This window comes from Micropterus dolomieu, linkage group LG07, assembly GCF_021292245.1.
Source record: "Micropterus dolomieu isolate WLL.071019.BEF.003 ecotype Adirondacks linkage group LG07, ASM2129224v1, whole genome shotgun sequence".
Taxonomy (NCBI): domain Eukaryota; kingdom Metazoa; phylum Chordata; class Actinopteri; order Centrarchiformes; family Centrarchidae; genus Micropterus; species Micropterus dolomieu.
The window spans coordinates 13507001-13530394 of record NC_060156.1 but is presented as its reverse complement, the minus strand read 5'-3'; the positions used below and the strand labels follow the sequence as shown (position 1 = coordinate 13530394).

Here is a 23394-nt window from a genome sequence, read left to right as displayed (position 1 = left end):
AGACATTTTCTACAAAATTCAAGAGTGTTTGTCTGAATTGGCTCAATCAGTGGCCTGCAAGCAGCAGTAGCTGAGGTGGTAGAGCAGTTTGGCCATTAATCAAATGGTTGGTGGTTTGACCCCCAAAGACACTGAACCCCAAATTGCTCTTTATGTGTGTAGGGAAAAATGTATGTAGTTTTGGACAAACATTTTAAAGAGCAATCCTTTACCTCTTGGACTTTCAAAACTGGAGTCCTCTGACCTCCAAATAATGTCCTGAGTTAAGTAATAACAACATTATGTAAACAACTCTGTAGTTGTTGTAGGTTTAATTTTTAGTGGCGGGGTCCGCCATACCCTGAAAAATAAAAAAAAATATTATTAAAATTATTACACAGGAGACTGTGTATCATGTAATCCAGCATTACAATCTTACTTTTTTTTTCTCATTGATGACTGTTAAACGTTTTAATGCAGCATTAGAACTGTTTTAAGTTACTGCTAATGCACACTGAACATTTCCTTCTGCCACTGGTTCATATTAAAAGTGTTCAACTGGCGAAACATGGCGTGGCTTTTATTGTGAAGCAGTTACAGAAAACGCAACATCAACAGCTTACATCTCAATAGAGAAGGCAAAGAGCTTCTGACCAACAACATGCTTTTAACTTTAAAATCAGCCACTACTGACACCCTTCCTGAATCAAACACAGTCCAGCAGGACTGACTGTCTACTCCCCTCCCACACCTGCAGGCAATCGGTCGTTACATATCAGCTGAGAATCGTGGTAATGCAAATGGATCCTGGTGTTCAGGTATTATCTGAAACTTGGTTCTTAGCTCTTGCCAGACATTACGTGGGCCCCAGTCACTGGTTTGCTTTTAGGCAGCTTAGAAACAAATGCACATCTGAAATAAGCAAGGCTAAATCTAATTATTATTTGTTTTTAATTCCCAAATCATATTCAAGTCCAACACCATTTGCTACTCTCACCACAGCTGATGGGGAATCAATATCAGACCATAAAAAGATTTGAGAGCTTTTAATAAACATTTTGCTGCTGGTAACCTGTTTGATAAAATGTATACAGGACCCCCTCTGCCCACTATTGATCCTGATTCCCAGGTAATGCCAAGGCCTTGTTTTTCATCACAGCTGCTTTCTTCTGATTGTGGTTAGCGTGGATAAACTTGATTTTAAACTTGTTCAGGTGTAGTCAGCTACATAAAATATATTTTTAACCTTTCAGTTTTTACTGGCACAGTTCATAGGGTCTTGAAGGCTGCTTATGTAACTCAGCCAACCGTAACAATTATAGGCCTGTTTCTAAATGACACTGTTATTGCTGTCACTCTTATTTTAAATGACATAATCTCAGCTTTTAAAGATTCACAGATCAGCTCTTATTATTGATACAATACATATCAAAGACAGTTGATAATACATTGCATTTAACAATACTTGGAAGTATTGGGTTTAATAATATTGCATATAAATAGTTCCAGAGTAACTCATGACCCAACAGCAATTTATGGAAATGTTGAATCTGAATTTTTGCAAATTGCAAAAGGTGTCCCACAAGGTTCAATTCTAGGGGCTGTTATGTTCATTTTTTATTTAGATGATATTTTTCAATTTTTTCTGGGGAGTTTTTGAGTATTCCAATGTGCTTTTTGGAATCTTGCTTCTTCTGCAACTGGGTGTAATATACATCTTTACGCTGATGATTATATTTTGTACTATAGTGCATATGCTGTAAATTCTGCTGTTAAATCCCTTCAGCATTGCGATTACCCCCTCACATTACTTCATTGCTGGGCCCAAACATGGTCAAATTATTGGATCACACTGTGCTTGCTGTTTTCACTGAGCTTGGAAAATCCAGTTTTTCTCATTGTGTGCCCGCAACCTTGAATAATAAATAAATAAAATAATAATAATAAAGAAAAATCTAAAGCTTACCTCAGTTTTATGCTTAGGGCAGTTAAAATTTTGAATTTTTTATTTCACTTCCAACTGTTCTTGTTTTAGTTGATTAGTTCGCTGTAAAATTTAATGATAAAATAAATAAAATTTTATAATTTTATATTTTACTAATTTGTTTTTTCACTTTTTACCCAGGCTCTTTTTGACATTTTTATCAAAGTTTTTATTTATGTTTCTTGTTGCCACTTTCTACTTGCGAACTGAAATAATCAGTTAATTTTTTCTCCTTATTGAAAACAGAATATTTTTAGGATTTGATCTGTCTGGCAATGTGAAGACGTCATTGTGGATTATGGGAGATACTTAGGGAAGTTTTTCATTATTTTGTGACATTTTATAGATGAAACAATCAATTGATGAATTGAAAAGAATAAAAATGATGAGAGTGGTGCAAGAAGTATTCAGCTCCTTTACTTAAGTAAAAATACTAATACCACACATACACAGTCCAGTAAAAGTCCTGCATTGAAAAGTTAAAAAAGTTAAAGAATGTATTTTTGTTTTTGTACAGTGATCAGTGAGGTCTGGTGGCCCCCAGAAACACTACATTCTGGTAGCGATATAAAAAATTAGCTTTTCATTGGACGCTGAATTAATACACGCCCCAAGTGCAGGAGGAGTCATCAACACCTTCGAAACGTTTTCATTATTGTTGGGCCAGATGCTGGTGTATTGGTGACATATAGTGCAAGGCAAGAAAAACAAATTCAAAAATCGATTTTTATTTCATGGGGACTTAAAGTAAAACTATGTAGATATAATGACAGAAATGTAGTATTACTCAATGCAGAAAAAAAGCCCCTATGACTGGGAGCTCATTTTGTATCTGACTGTAACTATTGATTATTTTCATTATGGATTAAGTATTTTCTCAATAAATCAATAGATTTTTTGGTTTATAAAAATTCTGAAGATGGTGAGAAATGCCATCACAATACCCAGAGAACAAGGTGACACCTTCATGATGTTTGTTTTGTCCAACCAACAGTCCAAACCGCAACATAACCTCAACATTGTTGCATAAAAAGAAGTGAAAATGAGTTAAATGATGATCAAAATAGTTGCCAATTAATTGTCTGTAAAGCGAGTAATTGATTAATCAACTAATCATTTCAGCTGTATGAGGTCAGGTAGTTTCAAAACATGGTTTTCATTTGTAATGTAACTAGCAAGAAATAACATTTCCCTATGAACTTAAGTGGAGTAGTACAATGTCACGTATAAAGTGGCAGGAAAAAACTCAGGTAGAAGTACCTTATGTTTACTTGTTCCACCACTGTATAAGGATAACGAAAATATCAGTTGCAGCCCTGTTACACCATTTGCTCGCTGAAGCTAAATATTCGTAGATTTCTTAAAAGTTAAACATTTTTTTGCCATTAACGTTACATCAAGTAGAGTCACTTAGTAAACGAGTGATGCGCACTGCACACAGTGCTGTCCTGTTTGTTGTTTGCAGGCACAGGGAACCGTGTCCTCGTCTGACCCGAGCACACAGGAAGTGCTGTAATGCAATTGCAGAGCGGGTTTCTCTCTGTCCGGAGCATCTCTCTCTCGTCGGACACACCGCCCCGCAGACAGTACAGGACGATACTTGGCTAAATATATTTTGGCGTCTCAGTCCTCGGCCGTCCTGCCATCCTGATGTCCAGCGCGTGCGCTAGTCCACTGCAGCTGACGTCACACCCAGCATGGCGGTCAAGGTGACTCCGTCGATATTTCTTATCTGATATTAATTTTAAAGGCAGTAAAGCGGCGGGGAAGGTTCGGCTGTGGGGACGCGTGGGTTTAAAGCTCTTGTATGCAGCGGAGTCACCCATTATTTTATCTCTGCATCTTTGCATAGGCGCGTCACTGCCGGCCTTGCAGAGACAACTGTAATTTCTTTCCTATGTTCCATTTGTGTTTGTGAGAGATTTTATTTTGTAGTCTGAACGGTTATTTTCCCATGCAGGGAGTTTCAGTTGTTGTTACAGTCTGTGATCGATCCTAAAAATCAAAGCTAAACAGTGACAGCCTGAACTTCAGTTTTATTGATTGGACATATGGAATAGTAGCCTTTTGAAGCCTTGATTGTATGCACCATCTTGATACTCTTGACTTTTTTTGTTATAGCAAACTCCAACTTGTGTGTTATAGGTGCAAGCAACAAAAAGAGCCGACCCCAATGACTTGAAGGCTATTTTTCTGAAGGTAAGACTCACAGAAACCAAAACATTTGGAGCTTTTAACCTACATGGCAACACACAAATACATAGTGTTACAAGTGTACTAAGGTTGCAGTCAGTGAGTGGTTTCTGTGTGGTGTCCATTGGGATGCATAGTTCAATAAAGGTCACTCAAATGCTTCAACTAATTTTGGATCGGCTAGAAGAAGCCCCCACCCCAACGCTGCTTTGACTTTGTTTGTGTATGTTTGTCTGGCTAGCGTGTCTTAATCTTCAGCATGTCATTGAATTTCTCGTCACGCTCTGTCCGCTACCCTTCAAAGAAACAATTCCCCTGGCAAGAGTGTGGAGGTTTGTTTACCCCCTCAGGACTTGTTTGGAGTATAAACTTGTTCCTGAGAGTAGGGAGTCTGTTTGAGGTACAAGTCGCCTTATGGTCCCTCCACATCTCTTGACTCGATAAGAGGGCTGTGTAATTTGTAATGCATATTCAGGTGGAAGAGTTAATTACTGGAAGCTCATTCTGACTGCCTGTATAATTTGATTAAGAACTACTTGAGGCCTACTGTGAGGGTGAATGGATACACAATCGTGTGATGGAGTAATGTGGCAATAAATTGCTTGGAATTAATATTTTCACTTAAAACATTAATTCAACAGAGTGCATTGAATTGTAGCCCTGAAAAACACTTGTCGTGAAGGTCTCCTCCCACCCTCGTTTTCTGTTTATCTCGTGCTCTCTCTCTATCTGAGCTTGGCTCAGACCTTTCTGTTGCCAGTTCATTTGGCGCTTGTGTTTCCAGAGCTATCTCTGTTCCAACTTTGAAACCCAACCTGGGCTCTAAAAATGACCCTACGTCTTAAAGACTGACTGAGAGCTCAGTTTGAGGCACAGCGCTGCACGTGTTTGGCTTCAGTCAAGTAAAACACAGTCGTAACACAAAGCTTGCAAGGTCATTTATTAAATTATTGTCACTATGCGTTTTATCAGTTTAAATTAGGTTTGGGCCTAATGACGATATATACAGTAAGACGAGGTATCCCTTAAAAACTGGAGCTACAGTCTCAGATTTCCGGCCGTTGCAAATAAATGAGCAGGACTGACTTATGGTAATATTATATATACATGATTTTCGAATTAGTGTGATAAAGTACAGACATTTAAGACACTAGATTATCTATTGTACAGTATTGGACTGTATACCACCTGGCCATCAGGATAAATTTGGGTGGAGAAAGTGATAGAGCACCACTTGCTCATCCAACAGGAGCCCTCCAGCAATGCCCTGAGCCCCGAAATGCTCCAGTTAGAGCTGCACTGTGGCCAGCACACTGTACTGGGCAGCTTCATGATGTGAATTTCAGTGACTGTGTGAGTGTGAGTAGGGTGTTCCTGAAAAATAAAGCATGGCCCTGTTATACACTCTCACCAAAACACCAATCATGAGCATAGTCATTACATGTAATAAATCACAAGGAATATTTATTAAAGTGTATGGCGCACAGCATGCATCATCTATATTGTATGTTATGTTTTGTATCTGATGTTATTCTTTTTAAATGTAATTGTGTATCTCCTTTGTCTGTTGATGAGATGGATATGTTTGTATCTAGTGCTAGGAGACGTGTTTCTTTGTCCTGCATGAAAGACTTACATTGATTAGAAAGAGGCTGCTGCTTTTCAATACTTTGTCATAACGGGATGTAGGGAAGCATTGTAAAGATTTAATATGCTTTAACTGTGTAGGGCCAGTAAACTGAAAACCATAGGTCCTGGTAGAAAACTGTACACAAACACATTATTGTCAGAAAGAAAAGAGATACCAATCGAGACTTGTTGATTTATCACCTGTAGCTTGTTTTTTCTCTGTCATTGCATTCAGTACGTTTAATTTAGATTAATAATCTAAATCCACACATGCTTTGAGACATTTAACATCCGCATTTACAGCTCTGTCTGTGTCTCCACTGCAGTATGCCAGTGTGGTGCAGGATGGAGAGCATTACATGACCCCCAATGACTTTGTGCAGAGTTACCTGGGTCTGCATGCACAGCCTCAGTATAATCCCAAAACTGTGGAACTGATAGCTGGAGTCGCTGACACTACTAAGGATGGGTGAGTACCTACAGTGATGTGAGCAAAGTTGCTGTGGGAGTCCTCTGTTGATGTCGATGTGTTGATACATGTAGCTTAATTGTTATTCCTTTTTATGTCTGTATTTCCTCAACAAATGTTTTGTAGACCTTTTGCTTCCTCACACTGAAACTCCCCGTTTCAGCACTGGTACATGTTTTTGGTCTGAAATAGCCTCTTGCTATCTCTCTGTGCATTAGATCTGAACTCAACTGAATTTTCCTTTGTCTTGACACTTCTCCAGCAGTAACGACTTTGCAGTTGGAGTTGCTGCTATTTGAATGTAGATAAAAGTATATACTACTTGTCATAATTTGTTGTGTGTGGGAACCAAAGGAAACTGGATTTTGCAGATACCACACTACATGAAAGGGCATTATTATAGAAGAAAACAAGTGTGTCAGTCTTAACTGACGTGAGCACAACAAGACCTTTTATGTTAGGATTATGTTGTATTAAATGTGCTGTACTTACATTGTCTTTACACACTTTGTTGATAAATTCCTGAACCTGTGTGACACATTTAACTACATATATGGCACCAATAAAAACACAAAAAACTTGTGTCTTAGCCAAAATGTATGTAAAAGGTCATTTGGCCACCTTGACCTTCATCCAGTTAGAGCGAGATACATTTAGCTTTAATGGATATTTACAACAAAGCAAACCATGAAGGCCTGTTTCATCGGTTTTATGTCACTAAAGCAACTGGATATCACATGATAACCTTTAAAGCCACGTTGACACAATTCTCTTAATCTTGGTATAATAATTTTTATTTCCAGTGTGCCTCCTGTTGCGCTCTTTTTATTAAATATTCTTCAGATTTACTGAAGGAGTGCACCACAAACATGTGTAGTAGCTGCCAAAGAGACTGTTAATGATTTATCTCAATGATGTTTGCAGAGTCAATATGTATCTTTATTATTATACTATTTTACACCAAAGGCTGATCGATTTAAAATCCATTGATAAGATAAGCACAATTATATCTCATGGTTCTAGCTGCACTTAATGAACTTTTAATGAAAGTTTGCTGTAGTTAGACCTTCACTATGTCTCACTGTAAGCTGAAGAATGAAAATAAATGTCACCTTCAGGTCCTTAAATGTTCAAATTCCCATTTTTTCTGAGCACATTAAGGACTTCTTCGTTCATGTCACTTGAGGTTCAATGTAACTGTACAATAATACATTTATATAGTTTATAAAATAAACAACAGAATATAATAGAATGAAGCTCAGCCTTCAGACACCATGGATGAGAAGTCCATCTACTAATATTTATGTCAACTGGGCAAACTCCATTTGTCGATGAAGATCATGTGATGTGATTGAAAGCTCCAGAACGACTACCTTGTTGTTGGTGAAATAGTTTTGTCAAATACTCTTTCCAAGGTCAAGTGTAAAATTTAAAGCTTAGCTGAGAATTAGGCTTAGTATCATGTTAATAAAGCGGCGCTGCAAACTAGTTCACGCATTCAACTGAAGCTGCACCAGAAACACACATTACATGCTTAATGTTCCTCGTCATCAAACAATCACACCCTCTCAAAGAGAGATTTGTCTCAATCTCTCTCAAAAAATATTTCCCATCAATCCCTCTGCTCTGTCATACCTCTGCTGCCTGCATCAGTATTGCTGCTTTTTTTCAGCCCCAGCATCCACCAGTAGGCAATGGTGTGTGTGTAAACATACTGTATCTGTGGGGAGTAAAGAGGTCGAAGCCTAGAAGCCAAACTGTAACAATGTTCTGCTGTAATAAACATTTATTGTGAGTTGTCTGACTGAACTGCATTTTCTGCTGTCCTTCAGTCAGTGTATTTGTGTTTTTTTCAGGATGGATTGTGTCTGTAGTTGTAGTTTTTGTTATCAGATTGCACTCTTTCTCTCGTCCAAACAGGCTGATCTCTTTCCAGGAGTTTCTGGCCTTTGAATCAGTTCTATGTGCCCCAGATGCCCTGTTCATAGTTGCCTTTCAGTTGTTTGACAAGACTGGCACAGGGAACATCTCATTCGGTATGTACATGGTGGTTAATGTCAGTACACTGGTGTGGGGGTGTACTTTACTGGAGACTAAGCATCATGTTGTGTACATACAGTGTTAAACACCATGTTAGAATAGCTCTGACTTTGACTGAAGATGTTGACTTCATGTAGGTAAGAAATGTATTTAAGGAGCCTTTTTTGTTGTAGTTTTAATGGATACGTAATAGAAATCAATGATGATGGAAAGTGCCAAAAACTACTCCAAGAGGTGTCTTTGAGTATAACATTGATCGTTCGTGGGTCGCAAGTGCTACTCTAAAAGCATGTGTCAATAAATGCAGCAGTAGACACGTCTTTATAACCATTATTACCAGTCATTATAACCAGCTCCATCTGACAAGAAGAGAAATGAATCCAGCATGTCATAAAGCAAGAGATGCAGAGTCTTACAAAGAAGCTGCTGCTATGCTCTGTCTGTGCAATGGGCCTCCATAAAGGCGACTGAAATTGAGAGCAGTGCTTATACAGAAAATTTCCTGGATGGAGTCCCATGAAAATGTGGAAGGAGTGGGACTGTCAAACAGCCTATTCAGCTTCACAGTCCAAATGGACTCTTTCCTCTACTTTAACAAGGTTCTCCACAAATGGCATGAGGGTGTGAGATGGATGTTGCAATTGCATCTTGCATGTTTCTCCTTGTGTTTCTTGTTATTGCTCACTCATGTCTCACTCTTCCAGAGAATGTACGTGACATCTTCAGCCAGACCACAGTTCATCACCACATTCCCTTCAACTGGGACTGTGAGTTTATCAGGCTACACTTTGGCCATGAAAGAAACAAGAACCTTAGCTACACAGAGTTCACTCAGTTTCTGCAGGTATGTTGTGCATCTATACCTTCATCTGTTTTATTTTAGAACCATGAGCTGCATGATAAACTTTTCAATATTCTTAGGAAAATGAATAGTTTAACATCTTCATCATCTTCGCTTTCTTGCCGAGAGTTGAGAGCTGAGAAGATTGATACCCATCACATGTATGTACTATACCCTAAATATGAAGCTACCACCAGAAGCCAGTTAGCTTAGCTTAGCATAAAGACTGAAAACAGAGGGAAACAGCTAGGTTGGCTCCTTCTAAGGAAGGTGTATTAAAAAAATCTGCCAACCTGCACCTTGAAACCTCACTCATTAACTAGCATTAATTAATTTAATTAATCGTAATCAATTAGTGAGACGCACCTTCCTAGGTCAAGTGTAGTGCATTCTTGGAGTCTGTGCTGTTGCCTGATAACCTCCAGAAAGTAACTGCGCAAAAATTGTCCGACAAATATCCTCCGGTAAAAGATTTTATTTGTTGTTAAGCTAACCGGCTGCTGGCTCCAGCTCTATAATTAATATCATGCTCACATAATGATTAGAAACAAGAGTGGTATTGATCTATTGAACTAATTGTTGGCAAGAATGCAAAAAAGTGTATTTGCCAAAATACTAGACTATTGCTTTATTGCTGCGATGTACAACTTGTATTTAAAACAAACCTGGAACTGAAACAAAAACTGAAATGAAAACATACCCCCAAATGGAGGCGTAATGAACCCACTAGCTGTAGCACTTCCTCTGACATGATCGTTCCAAGATGCATATGACCATACTATTTAGTATGCCAGAAAAACATTTAGTATGTCCCAAGACATACTGTAGTATGTGATAAGCAGTATGCCAAAAATACCAGGATGCCCTACTGCATGCAGTCACATTTTGCAGTATGCAAGCCAACATGCTTTTCTGGCTATTCTGAGACACAATCCTCTGCACATTATGAGCAAGAGGGTGACAGTTCTAGGCACAATGTTATGACAAAGTAGTATACGGCATGCAACAGTACGTACTTTGTAAGGGCAGCTGCAGTATATACTAAAAGTAAAAAGAAAAAGTATTCGGTTTGGAATGAAACATCTTCCCCTTCTTGCTTGTTTTACGCTCGTGGCGTGTTACTGACACCCAATGGTATGGAGTGTTTTAATCACCCGTCTGTAGGAACGTTTATTTACATCAATGCGACTCAGTGAGATAAAGTTGATCATAGTGACCAAACCACTTACTGAAAGTGAAAGTGAGGATGGACGCGTTTGGTTTTGTTCTTATTGTTTAGAAATCCATGCATAATGTTTTGTCTTGTCATGCTAGCACAGTACAGTGTACATTTATTGACCTTAGCAGCTCATAAGAAGAGCTACAGATTTGTATGTAAATGCAACACTATATGCTACAAAACATAGGGACAGCACACAGAATGTATTTTTCAGTTTTTTCCCTCAACATCTTAGAAAGTGCGCATCAGTAAATGTGAAACCATTCATAATGATCACCTTCATCCTGTGGTGAGGCATTCTCATCCTGCTGAGGTGACAAATTATGCAATGTGAACTACATGCAGTATATCATCTCTTAAGATAATGGAGTTGTGGTGCGGAGATGCATCTTTAGTGTTTCATCTCTTCAACCGTTCTAGTGGTTTGCGGTAGCCCAGTGAGCCATTAAGACACTTAACGTTGTTGTTTGGCTTTGTAGGCCGTTGCCTGTATCTCACTTAGACCTCTGTGCTGTTAAATCAGCAGCAGCAGTTCGGTCAGAGAGGAACCTGGTTTGGAGTGGAGGGCTGTGGTCTTATGCAGAATCTGGGTGGTCCGAGAGTTAAACAGGCTGCGCTGCAGTGTGGGATCCCTCAAAGCAGTTTGTGGTTTATCATACTAGACTAGGGCTTCCCACCGCTACACCAAAGATTGTGTGTGCAGGATTTAATTTACATTTTTTATTATTATTGTCTTGTTGTTCCGTCACATCCCAGTACATTTCCTTTAACTGAGTCTGAGTAGTATGAAAGTACAGATTTATGTGTGGACTTGATTGTTTGTTTTTCAAACAGCCTTGGCTCTGCCACCCTGTGGTTGTTGCAGTATTTGGCTGGACTTGAAACTTCAGTGAGAGCAGACAAAGTGGAGCATTTGTTCGCTTGAAAAGTTGTAATGTTTGTGAGGCGCCAAAAGTTTCATCATGAGTTTTCATCAGCAAATACTGAGAGAATCAATCTTCAGCAACAATCCACTGATTAGGTTATCAGAACCAAAGTGTAAAGAGGAAGTAAAGCTTAATATGACAGTGACGTTGCTCTGTGATCCCCTGGTCATATGCGATGAGCTTTGACAGCAGACATTGACCTGGGGTCAGCCTCCTCCTGCATCCACATCTGATTGCATGGTTGTCATATTGAATCATCTTCCTGCGGACGCCGGCCGTCTCACCAACTGCTCGTCTTTGCTCTGGGATCAGACTTGTCGGGACATGGTTTTCATTAGCCTCCAGAGAGACAGTGGTGATTACAAAAGCCAGTGTTTGACACATCTGATGACTTTCGCTTCTGTCAGACGCTGATATTATACTTAAATCCTCCAAAGTTCTATTTCTCTGTTCCCAATGCAATGCTCTTCATCACTGGAGCACATTCTTTGCTTCTTTTGTCAGTTAACAGCTGGCTCTCTCTGTGTGTGTTGCTGCAGGAGTTACAGTTGGAGCATGCCCGCCAGGCGTTTGCACAAAAAGACAAGAACAAAAGTGGCACCATCACAGCCTTGGACTTCAGCGACATCATGGCCACCATCAGACATCACATGCTGACTCCATTTGTAGAGGAGAACCTGGTTTCAGTAAGTTTAACAAGAACTTCTACACCAGTTGCAAATATTTAAAGTAGCTGTAATCTATATTTTTATAATGACAATGTATCAAATGACAGCTTGAAAAAAAGTGATGAAGGGGTTTTTGAGTAGTGATTAACCTACAGCGAATTTAGCTGTCTATCATGCAGCTTTACTGTTTTGTTTCACTCTCACAGCTCTCATAGTGTCGCTTTCGGCTGCTGCAGGCAGCTGTTTTCAGTGGAAAAAGCTCTAAAAACCCACTGTGCACTACCTGCTCAGCACCAAACAGCACAGTTAGCGACTAGCTGGTGAATTTAGTGGAGCATTTATCAGCTAAAGAGCCACATATTTCCCTCAGGAGTAGGTAGAGACCAAAAACTGTTTTCTAAAGAATTCACCATATCAACTTAAAAAGTGATGATATGTCAGTGTTGTGTTCACAACTTGTTTCCGCTGCCACCAACCGGCCCATCTTAGTCATTTATGTCTTCTCGACACAGAGGATTTAAGAGAATATAAGATCCAGCCGAAGTCTTCCTATACAGAAGCAATGACAGACATTTGGATCTTTCTCTAGGCTGCAGGAGGCAGCACCTCCCACATGGTGAGCTTTTCCTACTTCAATGCCTTCAACGCCCTCCTCAACAACATGGAGCTGGTCCGCAAGATTTACAGCACCCTCGCCGGCACTCACAGAGACACACTTGTTACCAAAGGTACACCTGAGATGCTCCTGACACCGCTGAAATTTGTTGTGTGTTTCATATGTGATATGAAATGTAGCTGTGCGATCATGTTTTAACTTTCTTGACAGAGCGGTGTGAGTGAACACATAAGGAACATTTACTGTAGAACTAAGTTACAAAGGTAAATGTACATTTTTAACTTGGTAATCAGATCACCTCCCACATGTAGACATGTGTAGACGATAGTTGCTCTCAATCACATCTGCTCCTAATTGTGTTTCCCATTGAGATGCAAACTGTAGACTGTTACTCTACTTTCTCTCCATTGTTTTCCTCCTCCCAGAAAAGACTTTGGGCTAGATAGTATTTGCAAATAATTCTTGTTATTTGTATTACCAACATATGAGATGGGTGGGTAATAAGTGTGAAGTTAACACTCATGTGTCAGCGGTCAGTCACAGAAAAGTATATTATTGCGGTACTCGAGATCAAAGAAGGCAGCTTGTAACCAAAGGTTGCAATGCTTGGACCTGACAGGAAGGTCTTTGTGAGGGAAGTGAATAACTAACTCTTTTCCCTCCTTCAACGACTACCATTAGGTTTCTTTTGAGAAAGACCACCTGATGGTAATGGAACTTCTCAGCAGGCAACAGTAAAGAATGAATTTAAAGCACATATAAGAGAGTGACGCAGGATGCTGCTGGGAGGATGCATGCTCACTTAGTGTACTCAGGGTACACTAAGTTTTTTTAAATATCTTTCAGGAATCTCCTTAAATATCCTGTTTAGCAGCAACATCCACAATAACATCAAAACAAACAAGGAACAGTATTTGCAAACACTTTTTAATACTAGCCTGCTGTAGAAAATACCTAACATATCTAACCCCTCAGCTTCCTATTGACTTTAATGTATTGATGCTTCTTTCTATTGCATTGTAGAGGAGTTTGTTCATGCTGCAAATAAGTTCGGTCAAATCACGCCAATGGAGATTGACATCCTGTACCAGCTCGTTGGTCTCCACTCTCACTCCGGGTAAGATTCGGAATTACTCCTCTGGAGTCTGTCTGTGCATCGGTGAACACACGGATCATGTTTTATTTACAGTAATATAACTTGATTTATATATCATGTAGAGCGAAAGTGCTGATGTGGGGCTTTAACATTTATGTCTGCAGACCATAAAACATTTGAAAGGAACTTTTAAAACTGTGAATTATTAATATTTTCATTCATTTACAGGCATACATAGACTTTAAGTAGAAAAGGCTCAAAATGAGTTGGATGATTATGACTTTGTAAGGTTTTATACGCATGTGTCATTTCTTATGTACTTTGGGTTCCTGGCAGCTTAATATGTTGTTTCCATTTCGGTGCATTCAAAACATTTATACAAAACCGTGTTTTTTTTCTTTTATTCCACTATGAATGGAATAAATAAGTTACAGGTCTGTTTATTGGCTGTAAAGATAAAGTTATTGCTCATTCCGTTTAACAACAGTGGCTCCATTTACAACATAAAACATGGATACAGACTTTACGATGCGTCAGGCCAGTGGGGAATATTTGTGTCTCAAACATTTAGTAACAAAACACTTTCATTTGCTTGTTGGGCCACGGGCACTCATCCAGCGTTGTTTGTCTGTTGTTTATATAAGCTTAAATTAAAGTTGCAGTAACTTGGAGTTATATCCCAGTAAAAGGTCTGTGGAAAATCTTACATCACTGGCTGCTACTCACAGGAGATGCAGGGCTCTGTGCTTTTTCCTGGCCTAACTCCCTCCCCTGCTGTTGTGCGTTAAGGCGGCTGAACCATACAGACATCGAGAGGATAGCCCCGTTGGAGGAGGGAGCCATGCCATACCACCATGCAGAGGCCCAGAGACAGGTAGCCTGACTGACTCCTCTAATACACCTCACATCCTCCTGCCTTTTATCAAAGCCTTTTCCTCTTCTCCCCTTTCTGCTTCTTTCCCAGAAAGGAGAAAAAAAAAAGGTGTTCAGTTGCTGAATTAGCAGAGTGCCCATGTTTTTCTTCCCTTGTGAAGCGCATTACTTAAACTCCTAGATAAAAGTACACCAATTATAGTTACAGAAGAGAAATGGATTGTTGCGTTGCACCTCTCCATGAAAGGCTCTCCCCATTTTATTCAGTATAGCTGCACATACACATCAGCTGCAATCACACATCTGAGAAGCCAATAAGAGGCTTTTATCAGTGTGCTGCTTGAGGAGTTTTAGGGAGCCTTTAGTAAAGTCTGCTAATGGCAGAAGGGGGAGTGGGAGTCAAGGTGGATGTGGGAGAACAAAATAGTTCCTGCCTCCACCGGATAACACGGCTCTATATCAGGCTGTGGTCAGAGCTTTCAGGCCACTCATGCTCCTGGGACTCATACTCAGAGGTCTGGAATTTGATTCCTTTGGGGGGGGATGCTGCAATTCTCAGGCCTGCCCTTTAGTGGAAGTAGGCTAATTGTTTTAAACCCTTTGATCAAGACCTCGATCTTGTTAGCATGCAACCCTCGGTGGAAGCATCTGGGAAGAGGAAAAAACTGATCTGCTCAACCCCCTTCTCATCTGCTCCGGGAGAAGTTACTCACCATACTTTAACAGTCTCACCCGGACTGTGTAATATTCATGTAGATACTTATCTGTACATGGGAAAGGCTTGTGGGGCTAATCTGTTCCCGTGAACCACAGTGAAAACAAAGGGTCTCCGCTTTCAACATCAAACATCAATCAAGAGATCAAGTAGATAATAGAGAAATTATACTTTGTTGTAATAATGTAAGAAGACCGTTAGCTTGTAGCCTCCCACATGTAGCATGTGTGGAAAATTCAGCTACAGGTTCACACAGTCATTTACCGAATCCAGAGGTGGTCTGTCTGTGACATTTAATACTGGCTGATGATGAATCAGACTTGATGTGTGATGTGTGATGTGTTCACATTCCATCGCCTTCCTCCGTCGTTGAGTACTCCATAGCATTTTTCTTTCCACAATGTATCTGGTTTGCTATAGTTTAATAGCCAGCCCGATTCATGGTTAGTGTTCTGACCCCCCATCTCGTCTTTCTCCAGATTCATTTGACCACTGGTGTCTCTTTCTCCTATACAGCACACCCATGAAACGTCTCGGCCCATCTGGCTCCAGGCCGGAGAGTCTGCCTACAGGTTTGCTCTGGGCTCAATCGCTGGAGGTGAGTGACATGTCTGCGGCAGAGCCCCCTGCCTGCCCGAGGGGTAACCTTAGCCGGGCCAGACTGGCGCTGAGGCCCCGGGGCCAGCCATTGTGCATGCAGGGAGAGAGGGGTTGTGATGTGAGGCTCCGGCATTGTGCTGCCGTGCCACCGGTGGCTCCAGGCTGTCTTTGGAGTCGGAGCTTTGGAATGACACAAATCTTCCGGAACCGCACTCTCTGGAATCTCCGTCTAATTACAGTGGAAGGAACTGATACAAGGAACCTAACTGACATAACTGCCCCTCAGATAGGATCCTGTGTGCGTGTGTGCGTGTGTGCGTGCGTGTGTGCGTGTGTGTGTGTGTGTGTGTGTGTGTGTGTGTGTGTGTGTGCTCTACCCAAACACGCAAATCAATCCTCACTCACCAGCGGCCAATTCAGGCACGGTGAAAAAAGCAATGTATATCGTGATGCTTATGGTGAAACTGCCATGTCTTTGTGGTGATAATGAGCTGTTTCTCACCCGGCCTCTATGCTGACAGAGCTATTTGCATGTTTGAGAGATTACAACAGCCTTTGATGTCAGACAAGACATGGCAAGTAAAACTGAGAGCAGGAGTTTTAGTGCAACTTGCTGCAGCTTTGCCACCCCATACATGCCAACAGTTTTTTATTCTACCATTTGTCAGTGATCATTAAACAGCACACAATAATTGTGTAATTGTGCAAGAGACTAACAAATTAATTGGGGTGCCATGGTCGCTTGTATGCACCAAGAGGACTGTCCAAGAGCTGGAAAATACTATTTAACTAAATAGTATAATAATTAATAATCTATTAACTAAAGCTGGAAACTTTAGTTAATAGATTAGTCCATCAAAAGAAATTCAAAGACATTGACTATCGATTGATTGTTCCAGTCATTTTCCAAGCAAAATGTCACTAGTTTCAGCTTCTCAAATGTGAGGATTTGCTGACAAGGAATTTATAGATGCCACCTTGGACTTTGTGAAATGATATTTTCTGACATTTTATAGACCAAACAGTTAATCGATAATGAAAAGAATTGTTAGTTGCAGCCCTAATCCTCACAGTTTTAAGTATGTGTCTTAAGAAAACTAAATCATAAATACAATAAAGTTAATACATTTATATTTACATAATTTTTGACATGCTGTTCAGATACTTAAAAATGCTGGTTAAACATTGCTTCTTGAAAAACAGAGCAAAGATTTCAACCAGTGGAAAAAATTTGTGTGTTTTATAGCCACTGGTGCCACGGCTGTGTACCCCATCGACCTGGTGAAGACACGCATGCAGAACCAGCGCTCCACAGGCTCCTTTGTAGGAGAGCTGATGTACAAGAACAGTTTCGACTGCGCGAAGAAAGTGCTCCGTTACGAGGGCATCTTCGGATTCTACAGAGGTAAACCCTTGACAGATTTTATAGTACTTAAGAAGGACCTGAAATGTGTGTGCAGGCCAACATGTGGGTCTCGTGCAAAACAAAACCGCCTGATGGGAAAGCATTAGGAATTCTCAGTGTGCTAATATCAGCAGCATGGTTTGCTAATTGATACCAGAAACCTTTGCCCTCCCTGTTCGGCAGTGAATAAAGCAACACCCAGGGGTCACGTTTTCATTATCTCAATACCTGGGAGAGCTTCCCAGAGGAAAATGACCAGGAGAATTCATGTAGTAGCAGTGTCTGATCTGCCTCTGCCCGAGTGGTGATAATGGTGCTGAAGGCTTGTGATATACAACACTTCTCCCCCTCAGGCTGTTCATATGAAGGAAGTCAAGACTGCCATCTACTGCTACCTCCACCACTGCAGCTCTTTGTTGCTCTGATCTGCCTCCCTCTGCCTTCCTTCCTCCCCTCTTGCACATGATAAGAGGGTGATTGACTCAGAGACAGACACGCTCGGCTGTTTTCTGGCGGCATACCAGCAGCAGTCACTCAGCAGCTCCTTCAGAAGTTTATCTGGCCTGATGAAGGACAGACGGTGAAACAGTATGGTGGTTATCGCCACTGTAGCACCAAGCCCCCCTCACCCTCACCCCCTCCGATCATATGCGTGACCACACAGCTCTCTCTGTTCCCCACCAACACTGGGTTCAGGCCTCGACAATGCTGATCCCATACGCACCAGCAGTGTCATATTTTTGGACTTTTATTCACTTTCAATGGGACCTTTGTGTTTTGGTGCATCAGATGTATCAGCCACATCTGTAAATATTTATGGGTTTGTTTTACACACACAAGAACCCTGCAGCTTACATTGTTCTAGCTGTCAGTGGATGTATTCATTCAGCAAAAGATAAAAAAATGTGCATTCATTTCAAGCCAGACTTTGTCTCTCACCCTGTCAGGTATTCTAATGGTATCCATGAATAATATTTTGCAGGTCTCCTCCCGCAGCTCATTGGCGTTGCCCCGGAGAAAGCTATCAAACTCACGGTAAGTCATCCCACTGTGTAGCTCAGAGTGTTCAAAAAAGTTGCCCCGAATGATTCACTGTGAATGAAAAACATGCATAGAGCGTAGAAGAAGCGCACTCTTCGCAATCAGGATGGGACTGCAACCACAAGTTAACATTAATGCCCTGCTATCAAGATTGGGATTGGGTCTCATCTGACTTCTCTCTTGATGTCTTCTTTCCTTTTATTTTCTCTTTTTTTTCAGGTGAATGATTTTGTCAGAGACAAGTTCACCACACAAGATGATACCATCCCTCTGCCTGCGGAAATTCTCGCTGGTGGATGTGTAAGCATTACAGTGCTTTAGAGATCTTAGAAAATCAGTCAGTAGATGAACTCAAAACCAAGTACATGAACACCTAAAATATATGAGAAATAAACACGGTTTTAAAGACATGTATGTGGGTAAATATCGGAAATTATTTTCTGTCTTTTGGTTTATCATGAGGTGGTTTACTACAATACATACTTGTCATTACCAACCAAAGTAAAATGAAAGTATTTTAGATGTAAAGCATATTCCTGCCAACACACCTGATCACACTGCTGTTTGGATGTTACCCGCAGTACCTGCAGGGCCAGATCGCTATTTGTTAACAGTCTAAGGACTATGTATAGTAGTGGTTTAAGTATTCAGATCCTTTATTTAGGTAAATTTAGCAATACTGCACTGTAAATATGCACGATTACAAGTAAATGACCTGCCTTGAGAATGTCACCTAAGTATTATTACCAAAATGTACTTTTTAGTGTCAAAGTAAAAAAATAAAAGTACTCATATATTATTGGATCATTATTAATGATGCATTAAAGTAGCATTTTACTGTTGTATGTTTTCACTATTTCATGTACTATTAGGTAGTTTATAACAATAAGCATCACACTTTATAAGCTCATCATGTTTTGTATGTAAAATCTTAGATAAGGGTTTAAAGATAAAAATTGTAGTGGAGTAGAATCGTAACGTAGCATTGGAATTGGACATACTCAAGTACCTCATATTTGTACTTAAGTAGTTTACCTAAATAGATGTACTTAAATACAATCCACCACTGACGTTTTGCATGTATGTTGATGTTAGACCTTTAAAATGTCTGAAATATCTGAAAATCATACCAGCCAGATTGTTTTTTTTTTTGCGTTTTGGCAGACACAATTTAGTAGTATTTTTAGCTTCATGAATTTTCAATTATGGGGAATTCTTATTAATTGTGGTGATTTGTTTAATAAAGTTGTCTTTTTCATTTTCTGTGGGTCAAGTTATCAGCAAATGCTTCTCATTTAATTTCCATCAGTAATCATTTAATTTCTTTTCCATCAGTAATAATTATTAAATTTGTCTGAGAGATTATAATTATTCAGACGATCTTTTGGTGACCTACATGGGTTCCCTGAATACAAAAGTTAACTTTTCTCTATAAATTCCCTAAAATTTAACTTTTCTCTCTCTCTCTGTTTTTTTTTTTTTTTTTTTTTTTTACATCTTTTGATTGCAACACCAGATTAAAGATGTAATTCCATCACTCTGCCTCTCCACTGGCTGTGGTGTAGTGAAACAGGCAGGCCATGCAGCAGAGCCTGCATGTTGCTCACAGAGGAGCGGGGTCGTGACCCCTGTCAGGGTGTAATTGTAGGAAGAGGCCCTGGAGGGTCCTGGATGTAGCTGGGTCTAGCTCAGTGTGATTGAGTTTGACAACGCGGTACATACCTGAGGCGTGGTCACAGTGCAGGTCCGCACACAGGACAACAAGGATGTTACCTATGCATATATACATTGATACATAGATACATCCCATCTATGGATTGTGTGTCCATGAGATTTAAATTCTTCCATATGAACTGGAAGACATCCTCATGTTATTTTGTCAAAGTTTAAAGTCTGGTTAATCTGACGTCTTGTTAAATTATCGCTCCCTTGAGACGAGAGAGCTGAAGAAGATAAAAGAGAGAGGACGAATGCATCAATCTTCAGAGCAGCGGATATTCCCCCTCCGCTTTGAAAATGACTAAATGTGCCTGAGTTTTTTTTAGACCTTTGCTCGGATGTTTACAGATAAGACCCCTGCTCTGAATGTCACTGGCAGCCATCCTGGGGCCTGATTAGATTTGGGGAGGGTGATAAATTTGCCTGAGTCAGAGGGTGCTGTGCCTTTAGGGCATTGCTTGCCCGGACCCCAAGCCGTCCGGGTGATTCAGCACTCTCCCTTGGGAATGGGGGTGAATTGGGGAAGTGTGCGGGGCGAGGCCAGGCTGGGCCGCTCACCCTGCCACAGGAGGTGCCTCAGGGGAGACAAGGGGGCAGAGGGCCGGTGCCAGGGTCAGAGACTCTCAGCCATGAGCCGGGGCTTCCACTCACCCTGCGCCTGCTCTATTCTGACCCCAGTGGTTCTTCTATCAATGCCTGCTTTTTCCTCCCCCTGTCAAGGCCATTCTCTGACTATATGAAATCAGATCGGGAGAAGAAGAACCTTTTTGTGCTTAAGTTTACTGAGATAATTTGAAAACTCTGTTATTAGGGAGAAATGCTTACACATCATTATAGCTTCACCCAAAGTTCACCCCTCAGATGTGTAACCTCACTCAGTCTTAGAAACCTACGTCTGTGCATATAAACCACTTGTCAGCGGCTTCTTTTTCCTGTTGCATCCTGCAGGCTGGAGGTTCCCAGGTGATTTTCACCAATCCTCTGGAGATCGTTAAGATCCGTCTGCAGGTGGCTGGAGAGATAACTACAGGCCCCAGGGTCAGTGCCCTGAATGTTGTGAGAGACCTGGGCTTCTTTGGCCTCTACAAGGTAGGTCAGCACCTCTGCAGCACCATGACGTCTGCAGCATCACCCTCTGCTAACTGTCATACAAGGGCAGATGAAAGGTGGTGTTCCTGAGATACAATACTAGCAACATGGGAGTTTATCTATTGTTCACTCTACTGTGTATAGTAACAATGGAAGGAGTTTGCTAGTAGTTGGGTCAAACTTTTTTCATTTTTGGTTAATCTACAAATCATTATCTCTTAATAATTTGGTTTATAAAATGTCGAAAACACAATCTCCCTAAAGCCCAAGGTGATGTCTACAGATGTTTTGTTTTGACCAATCAACAGTCTAAAACCCAAAGAGATTCATTTTTAAAATAAGAAGAAGAACATCAAATCCTCACAATTAAGGTGGAACTTTGTTTTTTGTTTGAAAATGTAGTTAAACAATTAATGATTTGCAATACCACAATGTAACAGCGCTTAGTAAAAGTCCTCCATTCAGAAAAAAGTATTATCAGCATATATGCAAGTATCTAATCTAATTTGGTAGAGTGGCCCCTTTCAGAGTGTTATATTATTATAAACAAATATTACTGAATTATTATTTGATTGTGGCAGTAGGTTATGGTGGCATTAGTTTTAGCTATATTTTTGGGTGTAAAATCATAATCTGTAAAATAACAAATTGCTGTAGCTGTCAATATAGTAAATATGGAGTAAAAAATACAATTCTTCCCTCTTAAATGTAGTGAAATAAAAGAGTAAAGTAATATAAAAGCAAATAATACTTGAGTAAATATACTTCACTTTCCACTACTGGATATTAACATGATTAGATTTTATTTTCCTGTAATGATGCACAGATGAAATACTACTGTCTTTGAACAAACATTTGTATGTGTACATAGACATAATGGAGATCAGGATCAGAAATGTGAAGATCAAACGGTCCTTTTGCTGACTGTTTACAATTTTCTGAAACAGCGTTAAACATGCTGTGGCCAACGACCAACAGCAAATTATTGAGGGATTACGCTTTGCTACTGCTCCTTTTCCAGATCCTTGTGGGTTTACTTACAGCTCCAGTCATGTGTTCATACTCCATATTTTAATGAGTAGCAGACAGTGTGTGGCTTGTTAAAAAAAAGAAAGGAAAAAAAAAAAGCTGACTTCCTCTTGGCAGAAGAAGCCAGCACACTGGTGTGTGTGTGTGTGATGGATTTCTCTCTGGAGGCCCAGTGCTGCAGCTCTGCCTGGGGCTCTTTGGCTCCATCATCAACACTAAAACCCCCTCTAGGTTGAATAAGACAGCACCCAGACCACTTAATCCCCAAGACAAACCTCCCCAAACACTGCCTCTGCTTATGACTGACTGTGGTCAAGATGTATATATATTTAAATGTATCTCTTTGTGGGGGGGGTTTTCTTTCAGGGAGCCAAAGCTTGCTTTCTGCGTGACATCCCCTTCTCCGCCATCTACTTCCCTGTTTATGCCCACACCAAGGCGAAATTGGCAGATGAGGACGGGAGGCTGGGGCCGCTGCAGCTGCTCACTGCTGGAGCTATTGCAGGTAACAAACATCTGGAAGGCTCAGGGTCTATGGACATCCAAACAGTTGTGTTTTAATTGAGCAACGTGTCACATTTTCTGCTCTTAAGAAATGCATTTTGGTTTCCTCCCTGGTTTGAATTGAATCTCACAACTGTATATACAGTCCTTTTGTCATACCACACTATATAGCCATACCCATTTCAAGCCCTGCATGACGCTGCAGCGGGGATGTCAGAATGTGACACCATCTGTGCATAGTGAAAGCGCTTCATTACATCTGTTGCGAAACGTCTCCCAAGGTGTACCGGCGGCTTCGCTGGTGACCCCTGCTGATGTCATCAAAACCAGGCTCCAGGTGGCGGCTCGAGCAGGCCAGACGACATACAGTGGAGTCATCGACTGCTTCAGGAAGATCCTCAAGGAGGAAGGTTTCAGGGCATTTTGGAAGGGCACAGGAGGTAAATGCGCACATACATACACACACTCGGCAGTCCTGTAAGTGGTTTCAATACTGGGAAATGAGGCTCGCTGTGGTGGCTGTAATTGTCTAGAACGCACCACAGGAATATTAAATCCCGCATTGTAATTTTCTAACTATCTTCCATTAGCTCGCGTCTTCAGATCTTCACCTCAGTTTGGTGTAACCCTGGTGACCTACGAACTGTTACAGAGATGGTTATACATTGACTTTGGAGGACAGTAAGTACTTTAATACCATTTGCACAAGTGTGTGCCTCTCGTCAATGTCAACAAGTGTGTTTGCCCTAATCTGACTCT

The 23394-nt window shown here is 40.6% G+C and overlaps 1 protein-coding gene across 1 annotated transcript in view; it reads left to right on the top strand.

The window, feature by feature from the left end:
- Nucleotides 1-3417: 3417 nt before the first annotated feature.
- LOC123974239 (calcium-binding mitochondrial carrier protein Aralar1-like) overlaps nucleotides 3418-23394 on the top strand; it is a 20582-nt gene continuing 605 nt past the window's right edge. The window contains exons 1-17 of the mRNA XM_046054799.1: nucleotides 3418-3672; nucleotides 4109-4162; nucleotides 6112-6254; nucleotides 8175-8290; nucleotides 8999-9138; nucleotides 11820-11966; nucleotides 12538-12676; nucleotides 13588-13681; nucleotides 14450-14534; nucleotides 15765-15846; nucleotides 17095-17253; nucleotides 18236-18288; nucleotides 18514-18594; nucleotides 20962-21102; nucleotides 22498-22636; nucleotides 22917-23075; nucleotides 23226-23316. Coding sequence (XP_045910755.1) covers nucleotides 3661-3672; nucleotides 4109-4162; nucleotides 6112-6254; nucleotides 8175-8290; nucleotides 8999-9138; nucleotides 11820-11966; nucleotides 12538-12676; nucleotides 13588-13681; nucleotides 14450-14534; nucleotides 15765-15846; nucleotides 17095-17253; nucleotides 18236-18288; nucleotides 18514-18594; nucleotides 20962-21102; nucleotides 22498-22636; nucleotides 22917-23075; nucleotides 23226-23316 — 1835 coding nt within the window. The 5' untranslated portion in view covers nucleotides 3418-3660. The remainder of the gene's footprint in view (nucleotides 3673-4108; nucleotides 4163-6111; nucleotides 6255-8174; nucleotides 8291-8998; nucleotides 9139-11819; nucleotides 11967-12537; nucleotides 12677-13587; nucleotides 13682-14449; nucleotides 14535-15764; nucleotides 15847-17094; nucleotides 17254-18235; nucleotides 18289-18513; nucleotides 18595-20961; nucleotides 21103-22497; nucleotides 22637-22916; nucleotides 23076-23225; nucleotides 23317-23394) is intronic.